The 22,699-nt window shown below is 58.6% G+C and overlaps 9 protein-coding genes across 9 annotated transcripts; 4 read left to right on the plus strand and 5 right to left on the minus strand.

The window, feature by feature from the left end:
• Positions 1–1,915: 1,915 nt before the first annotated feature.
• On the plus strand, positions 1,916–4,718 carry ACU15 (Transcriptional activator protein acu-15; the record flags this gene model as incomplete). Its single annotated transcript, XM_028639261.1, has 3 exons — positions 1,916–2,399; positions 2,469–3,066; positions 3,119–4,718. The coding sequence occupies 3 exons, from the start codon at positions 1,916–1,918 to the stop codon at positions 4,716–4,718; spliced, it is 2,682 nt and encodes an 893-aa protein (XP_028496303.1).
• A 739-nt stretch (positions 4,719–5,457) lies between these two features.
• Positions 5,458–6,863, minus strand: RO4 (Actin-like protein; the record flags this gene model as incomplete). The annotated part of the gene is made up of 3 exons (XM_028639262.1): positions 5,458–5,520; positions 5,632–5,946; positions 6,099–6,863. 3 exons carry the CDS (start codon positions 6,861–6,863, stop codon positions 5,458–5,460), a joined length of 1,143 nt encoding a protein of 380 aa, XP_028496304.1.
• Positions 6,864–7,732: 869 nt separating this feature from the next.
• Positions 7,733–8,062, minus strand: D7B24_005102 (uncharacterized protein; the record flags this gene model as incomplete). The annotated part of the gene is made up of 2 exons (XM_028639263.1): positions 7,733–7,805; positions 7,878–8,062. 2 exons carry the CDS (start codon positions 8,060–8,062, stop codon positions 7,733–7,735), a joined length of 258 nt encoding a protein of 85 aa, XP_028496305.1.
• Positions 8,063–9,245: 1,183 nt separating this feature from the next.
• Positions 9,246–10,127, plus strand: GPI11 (Glycosylphosphatidylinositol (GPI) anchor assembly protein; the record flags this gene model as incomplete). The annotated part of the gene is made up of 2 exons (XM_028639264.1): positions 9,246–9,596; positions 9,702–10,127. 2 exons carry the CDS (start codon positions 9,246–9,248, stop codon positions 10,125–10,127), a joined length of 777 nt encoding a protein of 258 aa, XP_028496306.1.
• Positions 10,128–12,315: 2,188 nt separating this feature from the next.
• On the plus strand, positions 12,316–12,564 carry PMP3 (plasma membrane proteolipid Pmp3; the record flags this gene model as incomplete). The annotated part of the gene is made up of 2 exons (XM_028639265.1): positions 12,316–12,439; positions 12,515–12,564. The coding sequence occupies 2 exons, from the start codon at positions 12,316–12,318 to the stop codon at positions 12,562–12,564; spliced, it is 174 nt and encodes a 57-aa protein (XP_028496307.1).
• A 1,826-nt stretch (positions 12,565–14,390) lies between these two features.
• Positions 14,391–15,888, minus strand: D7B24_005105 (uncharacterized protein; the record flags this gene model as incomplete). Its single annotated transcript, XM_028639266.1, has 3 exons — positions 14,391–14,420; positions 14,477–15,596; positions 15,806–15,888. The coding sequence occupies 3 exons, from the start codon at positions 15,886–15,888 to the stop codon at positions 14,391–14,393; spliced, it is 1,233 nt and encodes a 410-aa protein (XP_028496308.1).
• A 367-nt stretch (positions 15,889–16,255) lies between these two features.
• D7B24_005106 (uncharacterized protein) lies at positions 16,256–18,764 on the minus strand (the record flags this gene model as incomplete). The annotated part of the gene is made up of 2 exons (XM_028639267.1): positions 16,256–17,032; positions 17,097–18,764. 2 exons carry the CDS (start codon positions 18,762–18,764, stop codon positions 16,256–16,258), a joined length of 2,445 nt encoding a protein of 814 aa, XP_028496309.1.
• Positions 18,765–19,999: 1,235 nt separating this feature from the next.
• On the plus strand, positions 20,000–21,070 carry GDPD1 (Lysophospholipase D gdpd1; the record flags this gene model as incomplete). Its single annotated transcript, XM_028639268.1, has 1 exon — positions 20,000–21,070. The coding sequence occupies one exon, from the start codon at positions 20,000–20,002 to the stop codon at positions 21,068–21,070; it is 1,071 nt and encodes a 356-aa protein (XP_028496310.1).
• Positions 21,071–21,356: 286 nt separating this feature from the next.
• D7B24_005108 (uncharacterized protein) lies at positions 21,357–21,881 on the minus strand (the record flags this gene model as incomplete). The annotated part of the gene is made up of 1 exon (XM_028639269.1): positions 21,357–21,881. The coding sequence occupies one exon, from the start codon at positions 21,879–21,881 to the stop codon at positions 21,357–21,359; it is 525 nt and encodes a 174-aa protein (XP_028496311.1).
• Between the last annotated feature and the right edge of the window lie 818 nt (positions 21,882–22,699).

Here is a 22,699-nt window from a genome sequence, read left to right on the forward strand (position 1 = left end):
AATGACCAGAACGGTTTGATAATGATGATGATGAGGGAGCCAGACTATCGGGATCCTGGGCGGATCACAGAGACGAATGTCGTGGGACGAATGCCCAGCGCTTATGTCATTGTGATGACAGCGGCAACAGGTAGCACGACAACGGCTGTCGCGCGAGCTGTACGTCGGGGGCCAGCATCGGGATATGCCGTCGTCACGGTACAGGCCAAGCACAGAGCGTGCCGCAATGCGCGTGCAGGCGACCACGACAGGACCGCACAAATGCGTCGGCCAAGGCGAAAGGTGAGAGGCCGTGGAGCAGGGATCGGCCGACGCGGCGAGCGATCTGAACCATTTCGAATGCACCACTACACCAACAAACACTGCCCCAAGGCTACGGTCTCTGGGCGCGCCGGCTGCTGGCTGTCGTTGATGAAACCGCAGGATGATCCTCGTCAGACCTTCACAGCCAAGCTGGGGAAAACATGGGGAACCGGGGCCTTGACGAAGCGAGCAGGATTCTCGAGAATGAGGCCTAGGGCAGTTTGGGACTTTTCCACCACCGGCACCTCCAGATACGGTGGGGCCATTTGTGCCTCGCCGTCGACCCATGGCTTGAGGCTGGAGCGACCCTTTTCCTCACCCAAGCTCGGCAGATATGCTTCGTTTGGTGATCAAGTGTCAACCTGATGGCAGCCGAATTTCTTGGGGCCTTTCGTTCGTATCCCGGCGGGACATGGGCAGCAGCGGGAAAGTCGGCAGGACGGCACGATCTTTGGCCAGGTTCCAGGGTCGTCGAATAGGTGGTTTGGAATTTTGTGTTGGGCGGATTGTGTTGGTGCAGGTATCGGAAAATGTAGCTTGCTACACACTTGTTCTGCAGACGGGAAGGGGAAAGCACCTCCCTGGCCTACCTGCCTTGCCAAGATACCTTGTACTTGCTTTCGTGTTGCTGCAGGGAAGGCACAACTAGGAGACTCGTGAGGGCGCGTTCCGTGGTTGCGTGTAACCACAAGTAGAGGTGACTGGCCAGTGGTCCCTTGTTGGCCCCATTCGCCTCCCCCCGGTCTGCACTTGGGAGAAGCACACCACCTCGGTGGGGCATCAGCGACGAAGCAGGGGTATCGAGAGCCAATGGCACCCTGATGATTGGCAGCAGCAGAAGGGGCTACCCTCCCCGCGCTCTCCTCCTTCTTGCCCCAGATTCCGCTCCTCTGGTCACCCCTCTCTTCGTGCTCAACCTTCTAGCCCGGGAAGTCCCTGTGGAGCCACCCCTCCCCTGCCCACGCTACCTTACCTACCTACCTACAGTACAGTGCGTCCTGTGCCTGCCTTACTTCCCTTTGAGTCGCGGCACCAGGGCTAGCTCCAGCGTCCGCTGCAGGGCCGCTGAGTCGCCCACCCCCCGGTTTCGGGTCCCAGGCACTGTCCTCCCCTAAACTCCACCCCAGCCCACTCACCGCACGCTGGTCTTCTTCACGCCTCGTCTTGTCGACATCATCCACCTCCTCTCTCACTCTTTCCCCTCAACACATACCCCCCCTCCTCACCCTTTCCCTCACGACTGAAAATATCCACTCCGCTGTAATATTCCGCTGGACGACACAATCTTGAAACAAAAATTTACTGAACTGAGCCGCGAACACGATCGCCACTTGTGTTACAAGTCGACTCGAACCGACTAGAGAGACGACACGCACGCACCTGGTCCGCAACACCCGCGCATTGGACAGACAGCTCACACCCCGATACGCCTTTCACGCGACACGAATTCTTGGTTCTGGACGCTGCCCACGCTCCGACTAGTTGGGCTGGGAAATTCCGACACTCCGGTCAGAGGCACAAAGCCAGCCTTACGACAGTTTTAGACTCCAGAAACCCATCAATCACGACCAACAATTGAACGAGCGCCCTCCCACGAGGAACAACCGCCGCGATGCCCGGCATTCTACCCATGAAAGTCATCAAAGTCGGCACAAGTGCCCAGAGCCGTATAGCGCAAGCTTGCGACCGTTGCAGAAGCAAAAAGATTCGATGCGATGGCGTTCGCCCGACCTGTTCTCAATGCGCCAATGTCGGCTTTGAGTGTCGCACGAGCGATAAGCTCAGTCGCCGTGCGTTCCCTAGAGGCTACACTGAATCCCTCGAGGAACGAGTGCGACAGCTGGAGAACGAGGTCAGGGAATTGAAGGACCTGTTGGACGAGAAGGATGAGAAGATCGACTTGTTGTCGAGGATGCATGGCAACCGTCGCCCCTCCATTGGCCCGACAGTCTCCTCTTCACCATGTGAATCGCGCAAAGAGTCAACACCACCTGTCAAGGAAGATACATTCAAGGTGCAGGCGTCACCCTTACTCCTTGGCGTCGAAAACTCGGATTCGTACTTCATGGGCCCCTCCAGTGGCCGAGGCTTCATAGGTGAGACCCGTACCCCTCTTTCTTCTGCCCCTCGTGGTTCGTCTTGTCTCTGAAACTTACACCCGTTAGAATGTCTCAAGCGCAAAATCCAGGAGAGCGGGAAGTCATGTCCAGATTTTAACCCCGAGGCATTCCTGCACATGCAAGGCTGTCCGCCGCTGGTGCCTGACCCCGTGAGCTCGAGGCTGAGAGTGCCCCCGAGACTATTCTCTGACCGCTGCGTCAATGTCTACTTCCAAGAATGGGCACCTCTCTTCCCCGTGCTGCACAAGCCGACCTTTTTGCGTGTATACGAGGAGTTCGTCGCAGACCCTGAGAAGGTCAAGAATAATCACAAGATTGCACAGCTTCATCTTGTCTTTGCCATTGCGGCCCTTTCTGGCGAGAATCCAGACCTAGATCAGATCGCCTCTTGTGAGCAGCAATGGCAAGGTGCGGTCGACACAGTTCTCATGGAGAACTCCATGGCCACTCTGCAATGTCTCGTACTGGCACTCATCTACTGCACCGTACGGGCGGACTATAAACGTCTACAGCACTACAAAGGCATTGCCGTGGGCCTGTCACACCGCCTGGGCCTGCATCAGAGCCAGAAGCGATTCTCTTTTGGTGCCCTGACTATTGAGACCCGCAAGAAGGTGTTCTGGACCTTGTACACTCTAGACTGGTAAGACCCGACACTTCCCGCTGCCTCGTTGCTTTTCGACTGACACGCGCAGTTTCTCTGGCGCCATTCTCGGTTTGCCAAAGCTTTTGAAAGAGGAAGACATTCACGTCGAGTACCCGTCTGACACGGACGACGAGTACGTTACTGAAAAGGGCTTCCAACCCACGCTCCCTGGAGAGTATACCAAGATTTCGAGCGCTTTGGCTCTCTTCCGGTGCTCCCGAATTCTGGGCAAGGTTCTGGAGAAGAATTACCCGGCAGCTACCACACATGAACTGTCTCTACAACAAATGTCTGCCATGGAGGCTGAGCTCGACGAGTGGTGCTCTTCTCTGCCAACACATCTTAAGTTGACGTTTGCGCAAGACAAGCCCTCGACAGAGATCACCGGCAGCAGGTCGCCCCTTTTGTCGCTCGCCTTCCACTATACTCGAATCTTGATCTACCGCCCTGCCATCGGCTCTTCACTGGGTCAGAAGGCAGCGCCTGCACTCATCTCCACCGCCAAATCAAGCAAGCATATCATTCAGATCTTGCAGCTTTTGGAAGAACGAGGAATGTCTTTCTCCTTCTGCCTCAACAAAACGGACACGCTCATCCTCAGCGGCATGCATCTGTTGTATCAGAGCGTAGGTCTCAAGAAGGAGAGCAAGCTTATGAAGGACGTCGAGAAATTGGTGAACGCCGTCATCAAGATTGTTGCGCAGGCCAAGGCACCTGGCTGGTATGACTTCAAGCGTGTCGCTGGCATGCTCGTCCAGGTCGATGAGACGGCTATGCCCAGCCCTCCGCAGCCGAATCCAGATGCTACGCGCGCTTCGACAACGCAACATGGATCGCCACCGGTTACTGCCTCGAAGAAGAAGCCTTCTTGCTCCCAAGCCAAGCCAACAAGTGTCAGCATTTCGTCGGCGGTTGAAGCAGACCGTCAACGTCATCACGAGAGGATGCGCCGCCTTACGGCACCCAACCTGCAACGCCCTGACCTCTACCGCTCACAGTCTCGCTCATCATTCGAAAGCTTGCAAAATGAGAATGGAATCCGACGCGATCAACGCCATTCCATGTCTCAAGAAATTGGAGTTCACACAAAACGCCAGAATCTTGATTTCCTTGCACTAGGCGCGAATTCGGACGGTTCTTCGCCATCGTCGCCTACACGTGCTCGGCAGCAACAGCAGCAGCAGCAACAGCAGCAGCAACAACAGCAGCAGCAAGTAGCTTTGCCTCGTGACCAGCAACAATGGCCTCAACAGGTACCACACAAAGCCTCAAGTGTTTCTGCATCTGAGTGGGAGGCACTCTTGGGCTCCATGGATGGCGGCCTCAACAACGTCTACGATGCCATCTACGGTGGACCCGGCCTGACTATCAATGAATCTACGCCCACTTCGACAAATATCAGTGGCTGGTCACCAGATTCGTGGGACCTAACGAATTTCAATCTGGGAGACTTTGGAACGTCCGGTGCGCCTGCTCCTAGCACGCTCAGCGTGAGCGAGGAGAGCCTAAGTTCCGGAGAGGACCTCTCGGCGCCGAGTGAGCTGAACTTCAATCTTGACAATATTGAGTACCGGAGTGCTCTGCTTGCTGGGTACACGAACAGCGATGGCTTCATCGTTGATCCTCTGGAAAGCAGTTATGCTGTTTAATCACGGGTGGTTTCAAGTTGTGGCACTCCTTTATACTCGGTTCTTTTTGTCATGACTTTGATCAAACTGTCGGTTATGATTCCCCCCCCGGTTGGATTCTCCTTTAGGCACGGCGACGGCTAGGAAACATGTCGGTAGGTACCGCGCGTCGCAACGGACGTATTATGTATGAATTTGATCTTCCAATGTCAATTTTCTTTTGCACCATGAACCTTGACAGCTGCTTGTGATGATGTATGATGAGATTGAAAACCCAAGTTTGAGATGCCTCGTCATGTTCGTTGCGGAAGGTGACTTTCTGCACGTACATCATCATCAGACTTGCCCAAGATCGTGCTCACCGCAATCGGCATGACAGCGTGGACAGCAGACTTGGGTATCATTTCAACGTCTACGCTGACCAATTACAATGACGTTTTGTCTCGTCCATCATGACCATTCCTCCGTGAAATCGCGCCCTCCTCCCCCTCTCTCTCTCTCTCTCTTTCTTCAACGACACACACCTTAAACGACGTCTTGGACGGCACCTGGCTGACGCCACATCATACAGTGGTAGGAGGCACCCTGAAGCGCCTTTGTCCGAGTTTGGCGCAGATGTCTGATGGGCCCGGGTCTTGCGCTGGATTTGGTGATTCTCACGAGCGGCACATGCGTCTCTGAGGATACGTCTCCCGTCGGCCGCGTCCTTGAGCCCTGCGTGCTTACACGCACTCCACAGCCATGGGCACGGGGGACCTGGCTACGTGAACTTGGTGTGGATGATGTCGGGGTTCTCATGCCAGTCGTCGATGCTCACCCACATCTAGGCCAGTCAGTATTTCGAAAGGGCAGAGAAGAGGAAGACCATGAAGACAATGTGCGAAAGGGGGGAAATTGAGAAGGGGAAGGGGGAAAAGGAAAAAAAAAACCTTACCTTGCGGAAGGTGCTCAGCCCAGCCAGGATGCTCCCTCCGATCCACGTCGAGTACTTGCGCTCGGGCGGCGCAAAGATCTTTATCCTCATGTCCTTGACGGCCAGCCGTTGCAGCTCGGTCAGCAGACGATCGCCGAAGCCCTTGGTCAGCGTGCTGCCGCCGGACAGGACAATGTTGCTGTAGAGGGATTTCCTCAGGTCGAGGTCTGTGCGGTTGATGGCGTCGACGACGATCTGGTGGACGCCGGGGTATTCGAGGCCGATGATCTCGGGGTCGAACAGGATCTCCGGCGCGCGGAAGCGCTCGGCGCCAATCTGTGTCGATGGTCAGTCCGTGGGAGGCACGAGAACGAGAAACGACAAGGGGCAAAGGGCAAAGGGCAAAGGGCAAAGGGCAAAGGGCAAAGGCGAGGGCACGTCGGGCGTGCTTGTTTGTTGCGCCGCCCGAGCAGAGGGAACGCACGCACCTTGAGCTTGTGGCCGTCGGGCAAGACGTACTCGGCCGTCTTGGGCTGGTCGCCGGAGCGCTGGATCCACTCCTTCTCCTCCTTGCGCGGGTCGTGGGCGACGTAGGTGACGGACTCCTTGATGAGGCGGACGACCTCCTTCTCGGCGCTCGTGTGGAAGACGTAGCCGCTCTTGCGCAGCAGGGTCTGCATGTACTCGGTGACGTCGCGGCCGGCGACGTCGATGCGGCGGATGCTGCTGGGCATGGCGAAGCCCTCGTAGACGGGGACGGCGTGGGAGACGCCGTCGCCCGAGTCGAGGACGATGCCGGTGGTGCGGCCCGAGGCGTAGAGCGAGAGGACGGCCTGGATGGAGGTGTGGAGGGCGGGCACGTTGAACGTCTCAAAGAGGATCTGGGCGGCAATGTCGCGGTTGCTGCGCGGGTTGAGGGGCGGCTCGGTCAGGAGGACGGGGTGCTCCTCGCTCAGGGTCTTGAGGCCCTCGCCGTAGACGTACTCCCAGATCTTCTCCATGTCGTCCCAGTCGGTGACGATGCCGTGCTCGAGCGGGTAGCGGATCTTGAGCAGGCCGCGCAGCTCCGTGGCGGCCTTTTGGCCGATGAAGACCTCGCCCTCGAGCGCGCCGGCGAGGACGCGGAGGTGCTTGGGGCGGCCGACGAAGGAAGGAAAGTAGCACTTGGGCAGGTCGTCGCCCGCGAAACCGGCGCGGATCGTGCCCGAACCATTGTCGAGGACGATGGGGGCGTTGTGGAGGGAGTCGGTCATCTCGCGCGAGGCATGGGAGACCGGGGGCGGCCTCGCCTACGTTGGGTTGGGTTGGGTTGGTCGTCTGTTGTCGAGGGGACGACGGGGCTGTGGCAGGCGTCGTCGGTCGGCGTCGATGTGCGAGGTCGTGTTTGTCTGTTGGGTTGGCTCGTGAAGCAAGGTACCAGAGGGTCGGTCGGGCCTCGCCAAGGTAGGTAGGTACGAGAGGGGGGGATGGGTGGGCGACAACGGGTGAGGTGGGTGGTGTGACTTTGTCGAGGAAAGCACAAGTTGGCGTCACGCAGATGACTCGAAAGTGGACAAAAAGGAGAGACGCTTCGCTGATGGTGACGATGAGGGATCAAGCAAGGCAGGGCAACGGCCGTCGTCTGTGGTGGGCTCGAAGTCGGTGGAATGGCATTCAGATTACTTACTGCAAAGAGAGCGAGCTCCAGACAGGCACGACGCGGTGACACTTGGGGAAAGCTGCAGGGGCGCGAATTGGGGGTCTAGCCCCAAGGGGAAACAATGCTGTGCACGGTTCAGCGGCCCCTTTTCTCTCAGGGACGGCGCCTCTATATGTACGTGCCCCGACAACTCAACTGCCGAATCATGTTCAGGTCCATGTGCTTTTCTTCTTTTCAAAATGGATTGATTGATCTGGAATCCCAAACCGAGCGACTGCTCCCATCCCTAAACGCCTTCTTCTATGCAGAATGTTTTGCTGTATGTACAAATGTGGTATCCAGCGGTGGCTTTGCATGTGTCAAAAAGAAACAAAATCAACAGCCATGTTCCTGGCCGTCCCAGGCCATCGTAAAAAGATGCATATCTTTTCCTCTTCTTCCCGGCGTCGTTGACAACGCGAAGCTCATCGCGACAGAGCTAGCTCAGACGCGGCCGTCCACGACCACGGCGGCAGCGTAGGGCCAGCCGAGCATGGCGCACATCATGGGGACATAGCTGTGGGCAGACTGGTTAGTCGGGCTGCTTCCAGGTGGTCAGGAGACGCGAGACGAGGGCAAGGGAACGTACATGGTGGCGTTGAAGACGCGGTTCTTGAACATCTTGGCGTAGTCGGGCTTCGCCGCTTGAGCGGTCGTCATCCTCTGGAAGGGATGAGGCTCAAAGGTGCGGGCCATGTTGCGCATGTTGGTGAGGAGGGAGAACTGCCTGCGCTGGGTGGCGCGGAGGGCAGAGCGGGCGACGAAGGCAGACATGGTGATGGTGGTTGGTGGTAAGGTTTGGTGGTACTATTTGGATGGTGGAGTTGCGTGTTTGTGAGGAGAGATGATCTCAAAGGTGTGTACACTTGGCGTCGTGAAGTTGACTGGGAGTGGAGATGTCGTCAAAACAAGACGCAATGGTTGAGTGGAGAGGCTGGTTTGTTGGTTTCGAGTCGAAGCTGAAGCTGTTGATGTTGTTGGTGATGATGAGAGCAGAGACAGTTCAAACCAACACACCAGTCTACGGCATGTCTTATAGCACGAGCACGGCATGTGGGATCTACCGCCGGTGTGGTCGGGATCTGGGGATCTGTTCCTGAATGCGCCGGCTTCCCCTGGCCGCAAAGTCAAGATGGGCAGATGGTGGACAACTTTGCCCGTGGCATTGCCGTTGTCGCCAGGAAACCGGCGCGCACGAATAGCTCAGATCATGCCACCCACCTGCTGTCGCCGTATCATACGTAGCCGTAACGTACGACAGCGACACCAGCCCAGCGGCACGCATCTGGACGAGCTGGCCGCAATAAGTCAAGGCAAAGGCAGAGGGCAGGGAGGGCCGTCGATTGACCTGACGATGTCAGCTTCCGTGTGGTGTGGTTTGTTCGTTTTTCGTGGTGAGGGTGGCATCATATGGGCTGATCGGAGACGGCCGAGTCGCACCCCATTGGCCGCCCTCGGTGTCTGGATTCTCGGCGAATGGGAGTCTCGCCACTGCACATTCCCAGCCAATGATGGGGCCCCTGATTATCCCGACGAGCCTCCCTAGGTGCCTGCTATGGATTAGGTAAGAAGTAAGAAATAAAGTGCCCAAGTACCGTACCTACTGCTTGGACAAGTGATATTGATTTGTGTGTACACCTGATGAAAGAACTCTTCTTGGACCAGGAACGGCGCCATCCCGAACGGAGACATCTCCCGCACGTCGTGTGGTGCACCGTCACCTGTACGCCGGAGATTTTTCTCGTCGCTGATTCTCGGGACCTGAGCCGCCTGTGCCACAGTCTCGGCGAGGGAGGGAGGGGCTGCCTTATCGCTATCGCTATCACCATGTGACCATCGCGAGGACCCTGATGAAAGCGCGACGAGTTCTGGTCATCGTGTGCCGTGCCCTGCCTCACCAGCAGCCGACCCCAAAACCGCTGTCCATGGAACTCTGCCTTCCGCCACAACCACCACCATGCCATTGGTAGACCCCGTGACCATGGCCTCCGCGCCGACCAAGCCCACGACGGCAACCGCCGCCGCCACCGCCCTGCAGCCCGTTCTGATCCAGCAGACGCCGGCTGGCCAGGCCGGCCGCTACATCCACCCCGTCGTCCTCCTGGCGCTCTTCGGGAGCCAATTCAACGCCCTCGTCAACGAGCCCGTCCGCGTGCTGGCGACCACGCTGCCGATCGTCGCCGCCGTTCAGGTGGCCTACGTCTCGCTCTGCCTCCCGGCCGCCGGCAGCCAGGATGCAAAGCCGGCGCGGAAGGCCAGGCCCGGCGAGAAGAAGAAGCAGGATGGCAACGGGCCGAACCCCGTCATCGTGAGTCTCCCTCTCCCTCTCTCTCTTTCTCTTTTTCTCGGATGCTCTCGCAGCACAAGTATGCGCACAGCGATATGCGTACTAACCATGCTACCCGTCCACCAGGCCCTCTTCCTGTCGCTCCTCATGACGGCCCTCGTCACGCCGGCCCTCCACCTTGCGTTCGTCCTCTTCGGCGCGCCCTTCCTCACGCACATGCCGCACACGCTCCTGCTGTCGACGAACCTCGCCCTCCTCGCCCTCTTCCCCCTGTTCTACGTCCACGGCGTCGAGGCCAGCGCCTGGCTCGCCATCGGCTCGGCCATGGCCCCCTGGGACGAGACCTTTGGCGGCCTCGCCGGCGCGCTCTTCGGCGCCTGGCTCGGCGCCGTCCCCATCCCGCTCGACTGGGACCGCGAGTGGCAGAAGTGGCCCGTCACCATTCTCTACGGCCTGTACGCCGGCTACGTGGCCGGCAAGGTCACGGGTGGGTTCCTGCTGTTCGGCAAGAGAATGGTCAGCCGCGTGGAGCGGGACGACAAGGAAGAGTAGAGCAGAGACAAGGCGCAAAGGGGGGGAACTGCGACCGCCTCCACCGCCGACGCCGCACTCTCACACCCCTAAAAACAAAAACCCCCACGGCAGAGTCGATGATCGTATCGGCCATGGGTCATGTACCATCACACATACGGTGGGGAATGATATAGAGAGAAAAGACAGACGCAAAGAGACGGGAGGGGACGACAGGGCTTGGCAAGCATGTGCTACGAGAGAGGTTTCCTGCGATGCTGGCCACCAGCCAGATGTTGGCATGTTTGATGTGGTGAATATGAGACCGGAGCCTCGGCTCCAGAATGGCAAGCACCCGATGCACCAAGACTCGGGCTTCCCTGTACAGACCAGCAAACAGTAGACGCAAATTACACACAAGGCCTGGACGGCCGTGCACGAAATCGTCGTCGTAGCGGCTTGGATGTGCCTGTTTTTAGGCTTGGCCCTGTGAATTGCAACGAAGCCACTGACGAGTCAGGTACGGACAGGCACGAGGGGCCGAGGGGCTAGATCTTGGGGCATCCGGATCTGGGCGCGCGCACATGATTCGGCGCCGCCCTGCCTCGGGGGTGTGTGTACAAGTCTGTGTTTACGGTGTGTGGCTGGTGTGCGGCGAAACATCAAAGTGGCGTTACGGGGCTATATGATGATGCCATGCTGGCGTCGAAGCGCGGCACACATCATGCTCAGCCCTATGTACGGACCAGCTCTCGCTTGTGCTCATCTTGATGCGATGGAGCGGCCGGCCGGCCTCGATCAGGAAGCGGAGCAGGCCGCGTGTACTGAACCAGGGGGAGGGGGGAGGGGGGGCCAGCGCGCGGCAAGCAGGCGCCGTGTGCCCATGCCAGTGTTGTCCTGTCGTCATATTTGCGGCGAGACCGACATTAACGCAGTGAAAAGCCAAGCAAGGCGATTCGAGTAAGGGGAAACCACAGATTCCGGTTCCTTTGGAGTTACCCACAATTTGCGAGACGGCTGGCTCATCCTTCCTGCGCGCCTTGCCATCGATCACATCTCGTGGACAAGGTTCCTGACTGGCAGATGTGGCTGAGCGTCATCATTGCGCCTTGAAAATGGAGTTTGTGTGGCGCGGCGACGAGCGTCCTGTGGCGCACGGAGGCGGGCTGTTGTCCATGTAATCTACGCCTCTGTCAGTTGACAGGGCTTCGGTTGACGGTGGAAGTGGACCAGTTAGAATGCCGGTAGTCGCCCAGCTGGGATTTCGGCAGATGACGTAGTGCTGGGCAATCAATTTGGGGGACCAGCATGAATGGATCATGGGTCTTGAGATGGGGTGGGGTGCTGCTACTTCGCCTTGGCCGGCCGGAACCCGCTCTGGCCTGTTGGCTGGCCTAGCCTAGCTGGCTGGCTGGCTGGCTGGCTGGCCGGCCGGCGACTGGTGCACTGGCCTCTGCGAGTTTTGTGCTGCTCGTGCTGGCGATCGAAGGGAAGCAGCATGTCGTGGGCGCAGATACAGTAGAACATGACCTGGGTAGGCAGCTTGGCGCGACGCGCAACTGGGGGGCGGACACATACACATGCAAGGCCTGAGGTGGACGGCTCGGGCTTGGCTGAGAACGAGGGGCGCTGGGAGCTTCTTTCCTGCGGCACCTAGATAATGTACCTAGGTCCAGTACAGTACAGGTGGGCTGGTAGGGTGGTGGTGGTGGTGGTGGTGGTCAGTCGTGCAATGGGTGCAAACCTGGAAGGAGTCGATGACGCACATTGGGTGGTGCAGTTCGCTCCTCGTTCCTGCCCTCCTGACAGCGCCGGACGGGGCGGCCTCGCAGGGGTGTGTGGGCGAGACGGATTCGACGGGGAAGGCATGGCATGGGGGAGATGGCTTTGCCTACCGGAGGCTGGGTCTACCCTTAGGCTCCTTTAGCTCTCTGGCTCATGCGCGTCCACATCACATCCGTCACTTGGACGAACTGGTCCTGCCGGACTTTATTCGTGTACGCTGGGCACAGAGAGAGCCCAGAGGTGGGCAGGCGCCAAGGTACCATGTACACGGCTCCCTCTCTCGTCCTCGTCAGACGTTATTTAAGTTGTACCCTCTCCCCTCCCCCTCCCATCTCTCTCGACAGTGCCTTCTCTCCATCAACAAAGCTTCGACCAATTGTGCTCACCACTCTTACACAATACCCATCTATCACACCGACCTCGTGTCCCATCAACAACAGTCAACATGCCTTTCACCGCCTCTGACATTTGCAAGATTCTTCTTGCCATCATCCTGCCCCCCGTCGGTGTCTTCCTCGAGCGTGGCTGCGGAGCTGATCTCCTCATCAACATTCTGTTGACCATTCTCGGTACGTCCACGCTGCCTCTCGTCGGCCTCGTCTTGTAGCAGTAGTGGCAGCACCTCACTAACACATTCACTCAAGGTTACATTCCCGGCATCATCCACGCTCTGTACATCATTCTCAAGTACTAAGCCTGCCGGCCTCGACATCGCTCGAGCTCGTTCGGCCGATGTGATGCGATGCGATGCGATGCGATGCGATGGCCATGACGATGCGCCGCAGTGAACGGAAGTCGCGATAATGACCGACGACGACCGTGCTCCGTAAGCGCGTCCACGACGCCTGCGTAGCAAAGTAGCAAAAACGCAACCCACTCCTCCAATCTCACCCAACTCGCCCGACCCGGCAACGCCGGAAACAACCCAACCTCATCACTCGCCTTGGCGTACGGCCCACTGCAGGCTGAGCCTCCGCAAGGGTGCCCATCATTCGTCAAAAATCAATCGACGCTCATCCACGGCCGCATTTTTCTCTCACCGCAACGGGCTTTCTCTCTCTGCCTCTTTGCGTCTCTCTCTCTCTCTCTCTCTCTCTGTCTCTCTCTCTTCTAGCTTTGCGACGGACGCTTCGGGGGATGCAAGGACAGGGGAAAGCGCCGTGTACCAATGCTCTCTAGCTTAATCAATCGATACCCATCATCGCCCGCTACATTTGTTTTTTCCCGTGAATGATTGATTGCCTGCCGTGCATCATGGAGGTCGCGCTTTGTGAATAAGGAACTGTCGCGGTGCGGCCTTGAATCTCAGCTAAGCAACCATGTCATGGGTCGGCACTCTAGGAAGGGTATATGGAGGTCGAGGCCCTGGTCACTCTGACGCTGCGACGCTAAGGCTGCGCTTGACGTAAATCCCTGCCATGATGTCACTTGACGAAATGAGCTTCCAGCCTTCTGGGGGCCCTGTGTCTGGGCGGCCGCTTGAGCCAGCCCGAGCCCGGCCAAACCGAACGGGTCAGAGACATGGGAGGCAGATTGACGAAGAAATACCAAGAAAAAGACTGGTAGATATCGCAAGTGAGTGGGACACTACGAAAGTTGATGCTTCCGTCAACAGCTTAAAATGCCAGCCAGCCTTGCGACGGGAAGAAACAAAAAGTGGTCAACGGGCTGCTGGTCCCTTCGCTGCTGCACACAATTTATTCTACGGGTCAGGACAGAGAAGAAAGTCCAAAAAAAGGGCCCGACGCCTCCCCATGTCGCCAACGACTGCTGGCCCTCTATCTACCTGATTCTGTTCCCCGCCAGCTCCCGGGGGTCTGTGTGTGTGTGTGCGTATGTGCTCACGAGCTTGGAGGGTCAAGTTCTGGGACCTGATGGGACGACGCGTACGCCAGCTCGGCATAGTGGGGGGGTGTTTTTCGCAAAACGCAGCGATTGGCGCTTTGCCTCCCCGCCCCGTCCATCATCGCCATGACAGTTCTTTTTGTTTGCGCCGACAGGCTGGGAGGGTTCCAAAGCCGGATTCGACTCAGGGCAGGGCGGGTCAGGCGCCGCAGGGAAGAGAGATTTGCAAAGTCGACCGCCAGAGACGCCATGAGACATAGACCGACCATGCGATCGATGCATGTATGCATGCGTGCGTGTTGGCGAGGTGAGACCTGTTCTCACTCCTCACGTCGTGTGGCCTGCTTCCTCTGATGCCTCTGGAATGCTGACGGCGCTATCGATCTGACGGCGGCGGGCGGCGGAGGGATTGCTGTGGCTTGCCATGCTCGTGTGGCGCCTGTGCTTTCCCGGCATGTCGTGACTGACCGCCTCCAACCCGGATGTGAACGAACAGTTGGTCCTCGAGGTCGCTGCAGTGAGCTACAGTCCGCGCCACAGTCAGAGGAGTATCATGATGGCTAGCATGTCACTCTGCTGGTGGTCGCAGAAAGAAGCATGGGAAAGATAAAGAAAAACAATATCACAAACATCACGGGGAGCGGCGCGGATGGTAGAGACGGGAGCCATCGTTGTTCATGCTCTACCCACTTTGAACGACAGGATCTGCAATGACGGTCAGCAGCGCCTCTGGTAACATCCACAATCGCAGGGTCCCTCACATCGTGTTTGCCGACGGACACGAGGTCGTCCTCGGACACGCGCGTGCCGCCGATGCCCTCGACGAAGGCCACGGGCGCGTCGCCCATGACCTTGCGCGCCACGTCGCCGACGGTCGAGTTCTTCTTGACGAGGACGCAGTCGCGGAAGACGGCCTTGGAGTCGCTGGCGCCCGACGAAAACGTCGCCGTGTTGCGGACGGGGAACACGGGCACGAGCCCCAACAGGTCCGCCGCCTTGGACAGCACCTGGTTGACGCCCGTCGAGCCGAAGCGGTACAGCACCATGTCCTTGAGGTTCTCGATCCGGTTCCGGTTCTTCTCGTCGAGCTCCTTGAGCCCGCCGCCCGTCGGGTCGCCCTGCTCGATGAGGTCCTCGCGCGTGTCGACAAACTCGCTGCCCTCGGTGTACTTGATGTACCCCTGCTTGGCCATTTTGCGCAGGAAAATCTCCGAAATGGCCGAGCATACGGCAATCGTGTCGGGGTTCTGCATCTTGGCAATTTTGCTGATGTTCTTGTCGGCGTCCGGGTGGTCGATCTTGTTGAGCGCAATGACGGTAGGAAACTTTTCGTCCGTAAAGGCGTTGACGACGCGGTCGACCATGGCCTCGTCCCACTCCTCGAGCGGCTCGCGCACGCCGAGCCGGTCGAGCGCCCGCGCCACGACCGTCGCCGTCGACCCGTAGCCCGAGAACTGGTTCTGCAGCGTCTCGACCGCCGTCGCCTTGATGGCTACGTGCCGCCGCCGGATGCTCCCCCACTTCTCCCACAGGTTGCCCTTGATCCACGCCACAATCTCGCTGCGCAGCCAGGCAATGTCCACCGAGGGGTCGTACCCGCGTGTCTCCTTGCCCTCGGCGTCCACCGTGCCGCTGGCGTCGACGACGTGGATCAGCGCGTCCGCGTGCCGCAGGTCGTCGAGGAACTTGTTCCCGAGCCCCTTGCCCTGGTGCGCCCCCGGCACCAGGCCCGCCACGTCGAGCAGCTCAATCGGCACCGACCGCGTGCCCTCGACGCACGAGCCGTAGTTGGGCTTGCACCTCTCCGACACGCCGTGCCGCGCGCACGCGCACGGGATCTGGAGGTAGCCTATCGCGCGCTGCGGGTCGATCGTTGTGAAGCTGTCACCATCAATGTCTTGTCAGTCGGACGTGTTTCGGTTGGCGGGGCGGGGGCCGTGAGCCTACGGGAAGTTTCCTGTTGTTCATGCATCCGTCAGCGCGCCTGTCCACATCTTGCCATGCTTCTTCTTCTTCTTCTCTTTCTTTTTTTTTTTTTTTTGCGCCCGTGTGAAAAGGGTAAGAGGAGGGGCTACCAACCGACTTTAGACGTTGCGTCCGTCAGGCTGTTGAGCGTCGTGCTCTTGCCGGCAGACGGCTTGCCGACAAGGCCAATGAGCGGGTCTCGCGGCATCTCGTCTCTGTCTTCTCTTCAAGACTTGGACTGACAGTGTGGTTGTTGGTGCCGAAGGATCGAGGAGAGCGCCCCGTGGTTTCTTGCGCCGACCCTGGGAAAGTCGCCGTCGCAGAAGTTGCAGCGCCCTACAAAGTCTACAAGAGGGACCGATGGTGGGGTGGTTCTCGTCCTAGTGGCGGGGTACTTTTCAAGCCGCGTTTGGAGCGTAAGCGGGATACAGTGTAGGAAGGCCTGCACGTATGCAAGTATAAAAGAAGTGGTGGTGGTCTTCAGGCGGCACTTGTTTTCTTATTGACAGTGTTCAAAGTTGTATTACACTCAAATATCTACTGACATCTTCAGCTCTCGATAGGCGGAGCTCACATTACCTGGGCGCCCCAGGAGGTGCAGACAAGTTCGACGGTCGCGTTGGTTCTGGCGGCCGCTGCAATCCATTGTTCGGCCGTGCCACCTGGAAACCCCTTTCCTCAGCCGCTGGCGGTGCTTCTTGACCTGTTAGTTTCGTCCAGAAGCTGGATGACACGGATCGTATCGTAGGAAGCACTGCTGCCGACTCGGTCAGTTGTTTGGATGCAACCGCCGCCTGTGGCGCTCCTGGTTGCGGAACCATGTAATAGAGATCTGATTCTCGGAACGAGTAGTCGTTCCACCTCGGCCCCAGTGGTCTGCCCTGGCTTTCGCCACTCGATGACGGCGAGCCATCCGCACTAAAGGAGGATGAGCTCGAAGACTCCGAGCTTCGAAGTGTTGAAACTGTGTCATACTCGTTCTTCGGTTCCACAATAGCGCCAAATGTGACAGAGGTATTAACTAGTGGCGAGACGGCCCTTGGTCGCCCGCGGGACGAGCTGGAAGATACGGTCTGCGTCGTACTCCCGACCTTGGAACGAAGGTCTACGGAGTCTTTACTGCGGACTGAAGAAGGACGCGGCGAGCGAAAGTAGTGGCTCGCAGGGATCTGCGGTGTCTCGAGGCGCTGCGTATTGGTGCTTGTTGGTCGGCCCAACGTTCTATTGGAAAGAGGTGTTCGGCGGCCGCTTATGTTGGCATTGGGACCGGCCGGGCTGGGCGAGTCGACATAAGCCCGGTTGAGGTCTGTCCGTGAAACTTGACGTCGCCGCAGTTCGCGGAGGCCGTATACCTGACTGGCTGTTAGTTCATCGGTTCGAGTCGCGATTTCGGCAAAAAAAGGGTTGATGTCTCACCTCTGGCTTCGACGCGTTCAGGTGCCTGGCGCATAGAACGACCAAATGATAGACAGCCGGTCCTAGGAAGCCACAGAACAGCATTGTGCTATGTATGAGCAGAATAGCGTATCCAATTGCGCTCTTGACATGAAGAGTGGCGAGCCCAGGCATGAAGGCGATCATGAGAGCCAACGTGACGAGTCTGGAAAGGGCAGATATTGTGCCGACTGACCAGGCGGGATACGCCTGGAAGCCAAAGATACAAGCGAGAAGCACCAACTCGCAGGCAATAAGCATAGGCAACTGGACCAGAGGGGTGATTTGCAGACCGCCCACGGCAGCGCCGCGGATGAAAGCCAGAAGGAAGAGAACCACAATGAAGGCTTTCCCGTGTTGGTCGCTCGACGTGGACGCAGATATTTGCTGGTACCGCTTGGAGTCGAAAACCAGAAGACCAAGGCTTCGCACGGGAATCTGGCGTACAAGCCAGACAAACGCAGCGATAATGACGACAATCAACAGAACGGCCAGTGATGTGTGATAACCAGGCACTAGGGCGGCGTAGGTGATCTGGTAGCAAGAAAGGGCTATGAGAGGCATGGTGAAGTACGAAAGAACAACGCGAAGAATACGGTTGACTCTGTGTTGCAAACCATGGTTCATGACGATTGCCTGTGCCGCCATGTCAGTCTCGCCAATCCGAGGCGCACCGAGGCGGACGCACTCAAGTAACGCAGCAGCCAAGGCAACAACAACGACCAGGGCGATGACCAAGTTTGTCCAGGTGGTCATGGTGGTAGGGGTGCCTACGATCTGGTGCATGAGATCGAAGCCGTGCGTGCCTCCGTAGGTACCGTTGATCTCGAAGATACCGTCCGCGCTGCCAGGATAAACATGACCGTGGGTGATGGGGCCTGTGAGGAACAGAGAGTACCAGTTCAACTTGCTGACAGCTGGGCGGTAGAATCCGGGATACCAAAGACTGAGGCTGCCGGTCAAGAAGATGAATTGGAGGTACTGCAGGCAGTCGCCTACATGTGGCAGGACGGGACGAGCCGAGGGAACCTCTTCGTCTGTTTCGTCATCTGCTGTGAGGCGGATGGGCCTGTCAAAACAGCTGCGTAGGGTGCCGACGGCGAGGACGAAGAGGAAGAGGCCAAAAGGAGCCCAGCGCAATGTCGAGGATACGGTAGGGCGCAAGGCAGGTGTGATGTTTGCCTGAAGGCAGACCAAGGCGTCGCCAGTCGCAGCAGAGGTCAGGTAGATATCCGAATGGAAAGTCGACAGCGGACTCAGGCGGCCCAGGTCTTGGGTGACCAAGGTGCTAGATGCATTGACCATTGTGTAGCGCCCCTGATGAACCGGTTTGCATGTGGTAAGCACATGGTGTTCGAAGCGGGCTGTGCGTGTGAGAGTTTCGACAGTAAAGTCGACGGTTACGTTTGAAACCTGGCGATCGCAGTGGTGCTCGTCGCCAACTAGTAGGTCAATGACCCAGGCGAGATGCTGGTGGCCGTCATCGGCGGTCTCGATGCTCGCACTCAGGCTGGAGATGCCCGGGAGCTGCTGCTGCGGCGACGGCACCGGCGCGCGAGAAGAAGCCGGGTCACAAAGCTGATACTGAACGTAGGACGTCGAGACGGATGAGACTAGAAGGCTCAAGAGGCCGAAGCGATGTGCGAGCATGGCAGTGGCCCTTTGCCGTTCAGGACTTTGGGCGACCGAGGGCGGAGCTACGCATTGGCGGAACGTTGAGCAAGCAGGCCGGAACTGGTGCTGCAACTATTTGCCAGTACGTGGAGGACGTTCTACAGTCGATCGTGGGTTGATCAAGATGCAGCACGTTGGACCAGGCAGGGACTTTGGCACGCCTGTCAAATACGACCGACTGGACTAACCCCTGAACCAGAAATCGATTTTCATCCCCACTTGGCTTTCAACGGTTGCCTGTAGCGTGTGTCGGGCCTTTGTCGATTGCCGGGAATCCCCATGACGGTGCTGACTCGGGGAACGGGTTGCCGCCACCCCTGCCTCGTTGGATCTGAGGTAGCATGGGCGGGATCGTATCGTGGAGAATCGGGGTTTGCATACGAACATGAGAGAGTGGGAGAGGCCTTGGCAATGGCAAGGGGGGCAAGACGGGTGAGATGCCTTTAATAGGGATGCCGCGCGCCGTGCTCGTGGGTTTGCTGCTTGGGAAGCCGAAGTGTCATGAATGCGTGGATGGTCTTCTTGAGAAATGGGTAGATGTGAAGAAGTGAGTCGATGGACAGAGAAGCTACATGCGTGTAGGTGCGTACCTAGGCATCTTCCCCATTACCAGGCGCCCAGCGGTGCCAGTTGCTCCATGGACCTGGGCAGGTACCTAGGTAGCGACCCATACCCACCCTGAGTACCTACATTGGTACCGCCTGCCGCCCCCCCCCTTCACATGATCTCATCGCACTCGCATTGCGCTGCCTACCTAGGGAAAGTGTCAACTACGGCTGGGCATCGCCTTCCTGTCCGCCTCCTCGCATCACGCATCACGCCTGCCCCAGTCGGGATGCCGCCGCCGCCGCCCGCCGTCGCCATAACGCCGTTATGCCCGAGATGCTTCTTCCACGCTGCTTCCTACTTGACACCATGCTCCCGCCCTTCATCACATGGCGACGACCAGAACATGTCTCCATTCGCGCCTTGAATCTGTCTTCTTTCGTTGCTTGAAGCGTTGTCTACGTCCCTCCGCGCCTTCCGTCCGCCATCATCCCACCCCCTCAGCACTCTCCACCATGGCTCTCACCGAGACAGCACCCCTCCTTGGCTCCAACCAACCTCATATTCCGTCAGGTGAGCTTTAACCTACTCGCTCCGTCACGCCAGGCTCTGCAGCCCGGATGAAGCACACGGGAACGAGTGAAACGGAATGAGTAATCTTGCTGATGCGCCAAACCTGTTCAGCGCCATGGTCCAAAGCGCTGCCATCCGCCAGGGACCCGGCACGCCGCCTGCCGCAAGCCATTGCTCACCGTGGCTACAAGTCTCGCTACCCCGAGAACTCCATGGCCGCCTTCCGCGCTGCCGTCAATGTCGGCACGCACGCCATTGAGACGGACATTCACCTCTCGGCCGACCATGAGGTTGTCCTCTCCCACGACGGCAACCTCAAGCGCTGCTTCGGCGTTGACAAGCCCGTTAGCGCCTGCCCGTGGTCCTACCTGGCCACCCTGCGCAGCCTGCGCGCTCCTCACGAACCCATGCCCCGCCTCGTCGACCTGTTGCGCTACCTCGCCGAGCCTGGCCGCGATAAGATATGGATCCTGCTGGATGTCAAGGTTGACGACGACCCGGATGCCCTGCTGAGCGCCGTGGCTGACGCTGTCGACGCCGTGCCAAGGTCGGATGGCCTGGCCTGGGACCAGCGCATTGTCGTCGGCTGTTGGACGCAGGACTTCCTCCACGCCTCGCTGCGCCATCTCCCCTCCTACTCACCCGCTCACATCTCCCACTCGCCCTACAACTCGAACCGCTTCCTCGATTGCCCCGAGTATGCCGGCCTGTCGTTCAACATGCTGCAGCCGACGCTCGTAGGTCCTTATGGCAAGCGCTTCATACAACGTGTCAGGGCGGCCCCTGATGCCGAGGAGCGCCGCTTGTACGTGTGGACGGTGAATCAGGTCGAGTGGATGGAGTGGTCGATCGAGAAAGGCATGGATGGCGTCGTGACAGACGATCCTGCTGCGTATCTGAACGTCCTGAAGCGGTGGGAAGAGGCTGCTGCCGAGGGGTCCGAGACTGGGAGCAACGCGGCTGAGCAGCAGACCTCGACCGGCACCGAGAGTCACCCGCCGGTAGCGGCTAAGACGACTGCCACTGGCTTGAGGCGCTGGACCTGGTTGTACTTCCAGGTCGCCGCGATCCAAGTTCTCCTGATGCTCCTGACACCGTGGCTTGTACGACGCTCAAGGTGGAAGTTCACCAAACCTAGCAAGAAGAGCGTGCCCAAGGCATAATGGTCTCGTGAGCCCTTCACTGCATTGTGTTTTTGTATCGGAGATAGATTTTGCTCGCCAGCGTATGCTTCCGATCACGATGATCTGGCCATAGCCCTCTTCATGTGCCCAAGGTGACCAGAAGTAGGTCAAATAAATGAAGGTCCCATGTCCGTATTCCAACGTTCAATACTCAACGCCTCGCCCCGTTTGCGCCCTTTATCCTTGCCAAGAAAGTGAACCCCCCCCCCGAGGTTCGAAGGGGAGAAAAACGCCATAGCCCAGTATCCGGCCCAACATGGTCACATTACGCTTTTTGCTCTTTGACGACGCTCTCCCAGCTTCCCAGAGACCAGAGACTCCCCTTCCTCTCTCCTTCGATGCGCGACACGTGGTCCCCGTGGCCCTGCTGCTCCTCCTCCTTCTTCTTCCGACGGAAAATGTTGCCAGCACCTCCGATGCCCATGCGTCCGACCCCCGACTTTTCGCGCGCCCGCGCCCTGGCAATTTCCTCCTCGAAGCTGACGGCCGGCCTCTCCCCCGCCGCGTGCACGTTGCCGGCGCCGCCGATGCCCGAGTAGAACCGGCGCGTCGAGCTCGAGGGGGCCGCCGTCCGGGCCGTCGACGGTCCCGCTGACGAAGCAGCCGTTGGGTTGGAGGCAGCGGCAGCGGCAGAGCCGGAAACGGAAACGGAGGAGGAGGAGGAGGTCACCTTCGAGGGCGTGGCGCGGAAGGTGTTTCCGGCGCCGCCGCGGCCGGTGTGGATGCGCGTGTTGGGCGCGGCGGTCGGGCGCGGGGTTGTCACGAGGAGGTTGGAGGATGTCGTCGCCATGATCGATTGATCTTTTCGCGCCTGGTTCTCTCCTTCTCTGTGCGGCCGACCCTGGCGATGTCAAGGTGCTTTGTTCTTTCGAGGCGGGGGGCTGAAATCGCCGGTCGAGTCCGCGGCTCTTGACTGCGTTGAGGTGAAGAGCGAAGAGAGAAGAACCCTCAGGAAAAACCACAATGCAAATCAATCGTTCTTTCACGTTAAACCTCGCCGTGAGGATATTCGGTATTACCTGGTCCGCAAAGGAGGTACGAGCAACGGCCCTTACGTCGAGCAAGTTGGTGGGAGCCCCTACCAGATATAGACATCCTCTCTCCACCTCGGCCACCGTACCGACATTTGCGTCCAAATGCCATCAACCACACTTCGAGAGCAGCCTGACCCCCGCCGGACGAATCAGATACACGCCATTTAGTGTTTATTCTTACCGCTTCCAGGGCTCATGCCGCAAGTGGTCATCGCAATGATGAGCTGCTTCCTTCCGGGGGGGAAGGGGAGGGGAGAGAGCGACGGCAGAGCAGAGTTGGGGTTAGCGGTGCAGAAAACCAAACGATGGGGTAATTGTAGAGTAAGAGAAACAGGTCCGGCCCCACCGCCAGAGACACCGCGTGATGGTCCGTCATGCCGCTGGCCGCCCACGGTGAGCTACTGGTAAGGCGGCCAGGTAGCTTATAGCTACCTGCTCCCTCATTACTTATCTGATGTCAGATCAAGCGGTGGCGGTGACGGTAACAGCGAAGGGTCTAGCAGTGTTACAACCCGCGAGTGGCTCCCTGCTTGGTCTTCATAGAAGACCCGTCGCTAGGGATCAATAATCAAAA

The sequence above is a fragment of the Verticillium nonalfalfae genome, assembly GCF_003724135.2.
Source record: "Verticillium nonalfalfae strain VnAa140/NRRL 66861 chromosome Unknown scaffold_30, whole genome shotgun sequence".
Lineage (NCBI taxonomy): Eukaryota > Fungi > Ascomycota > Sordariomycetes > Glomerellales > Plectosphaerellaceae > Verticillium > Verticillium nonalfalfae.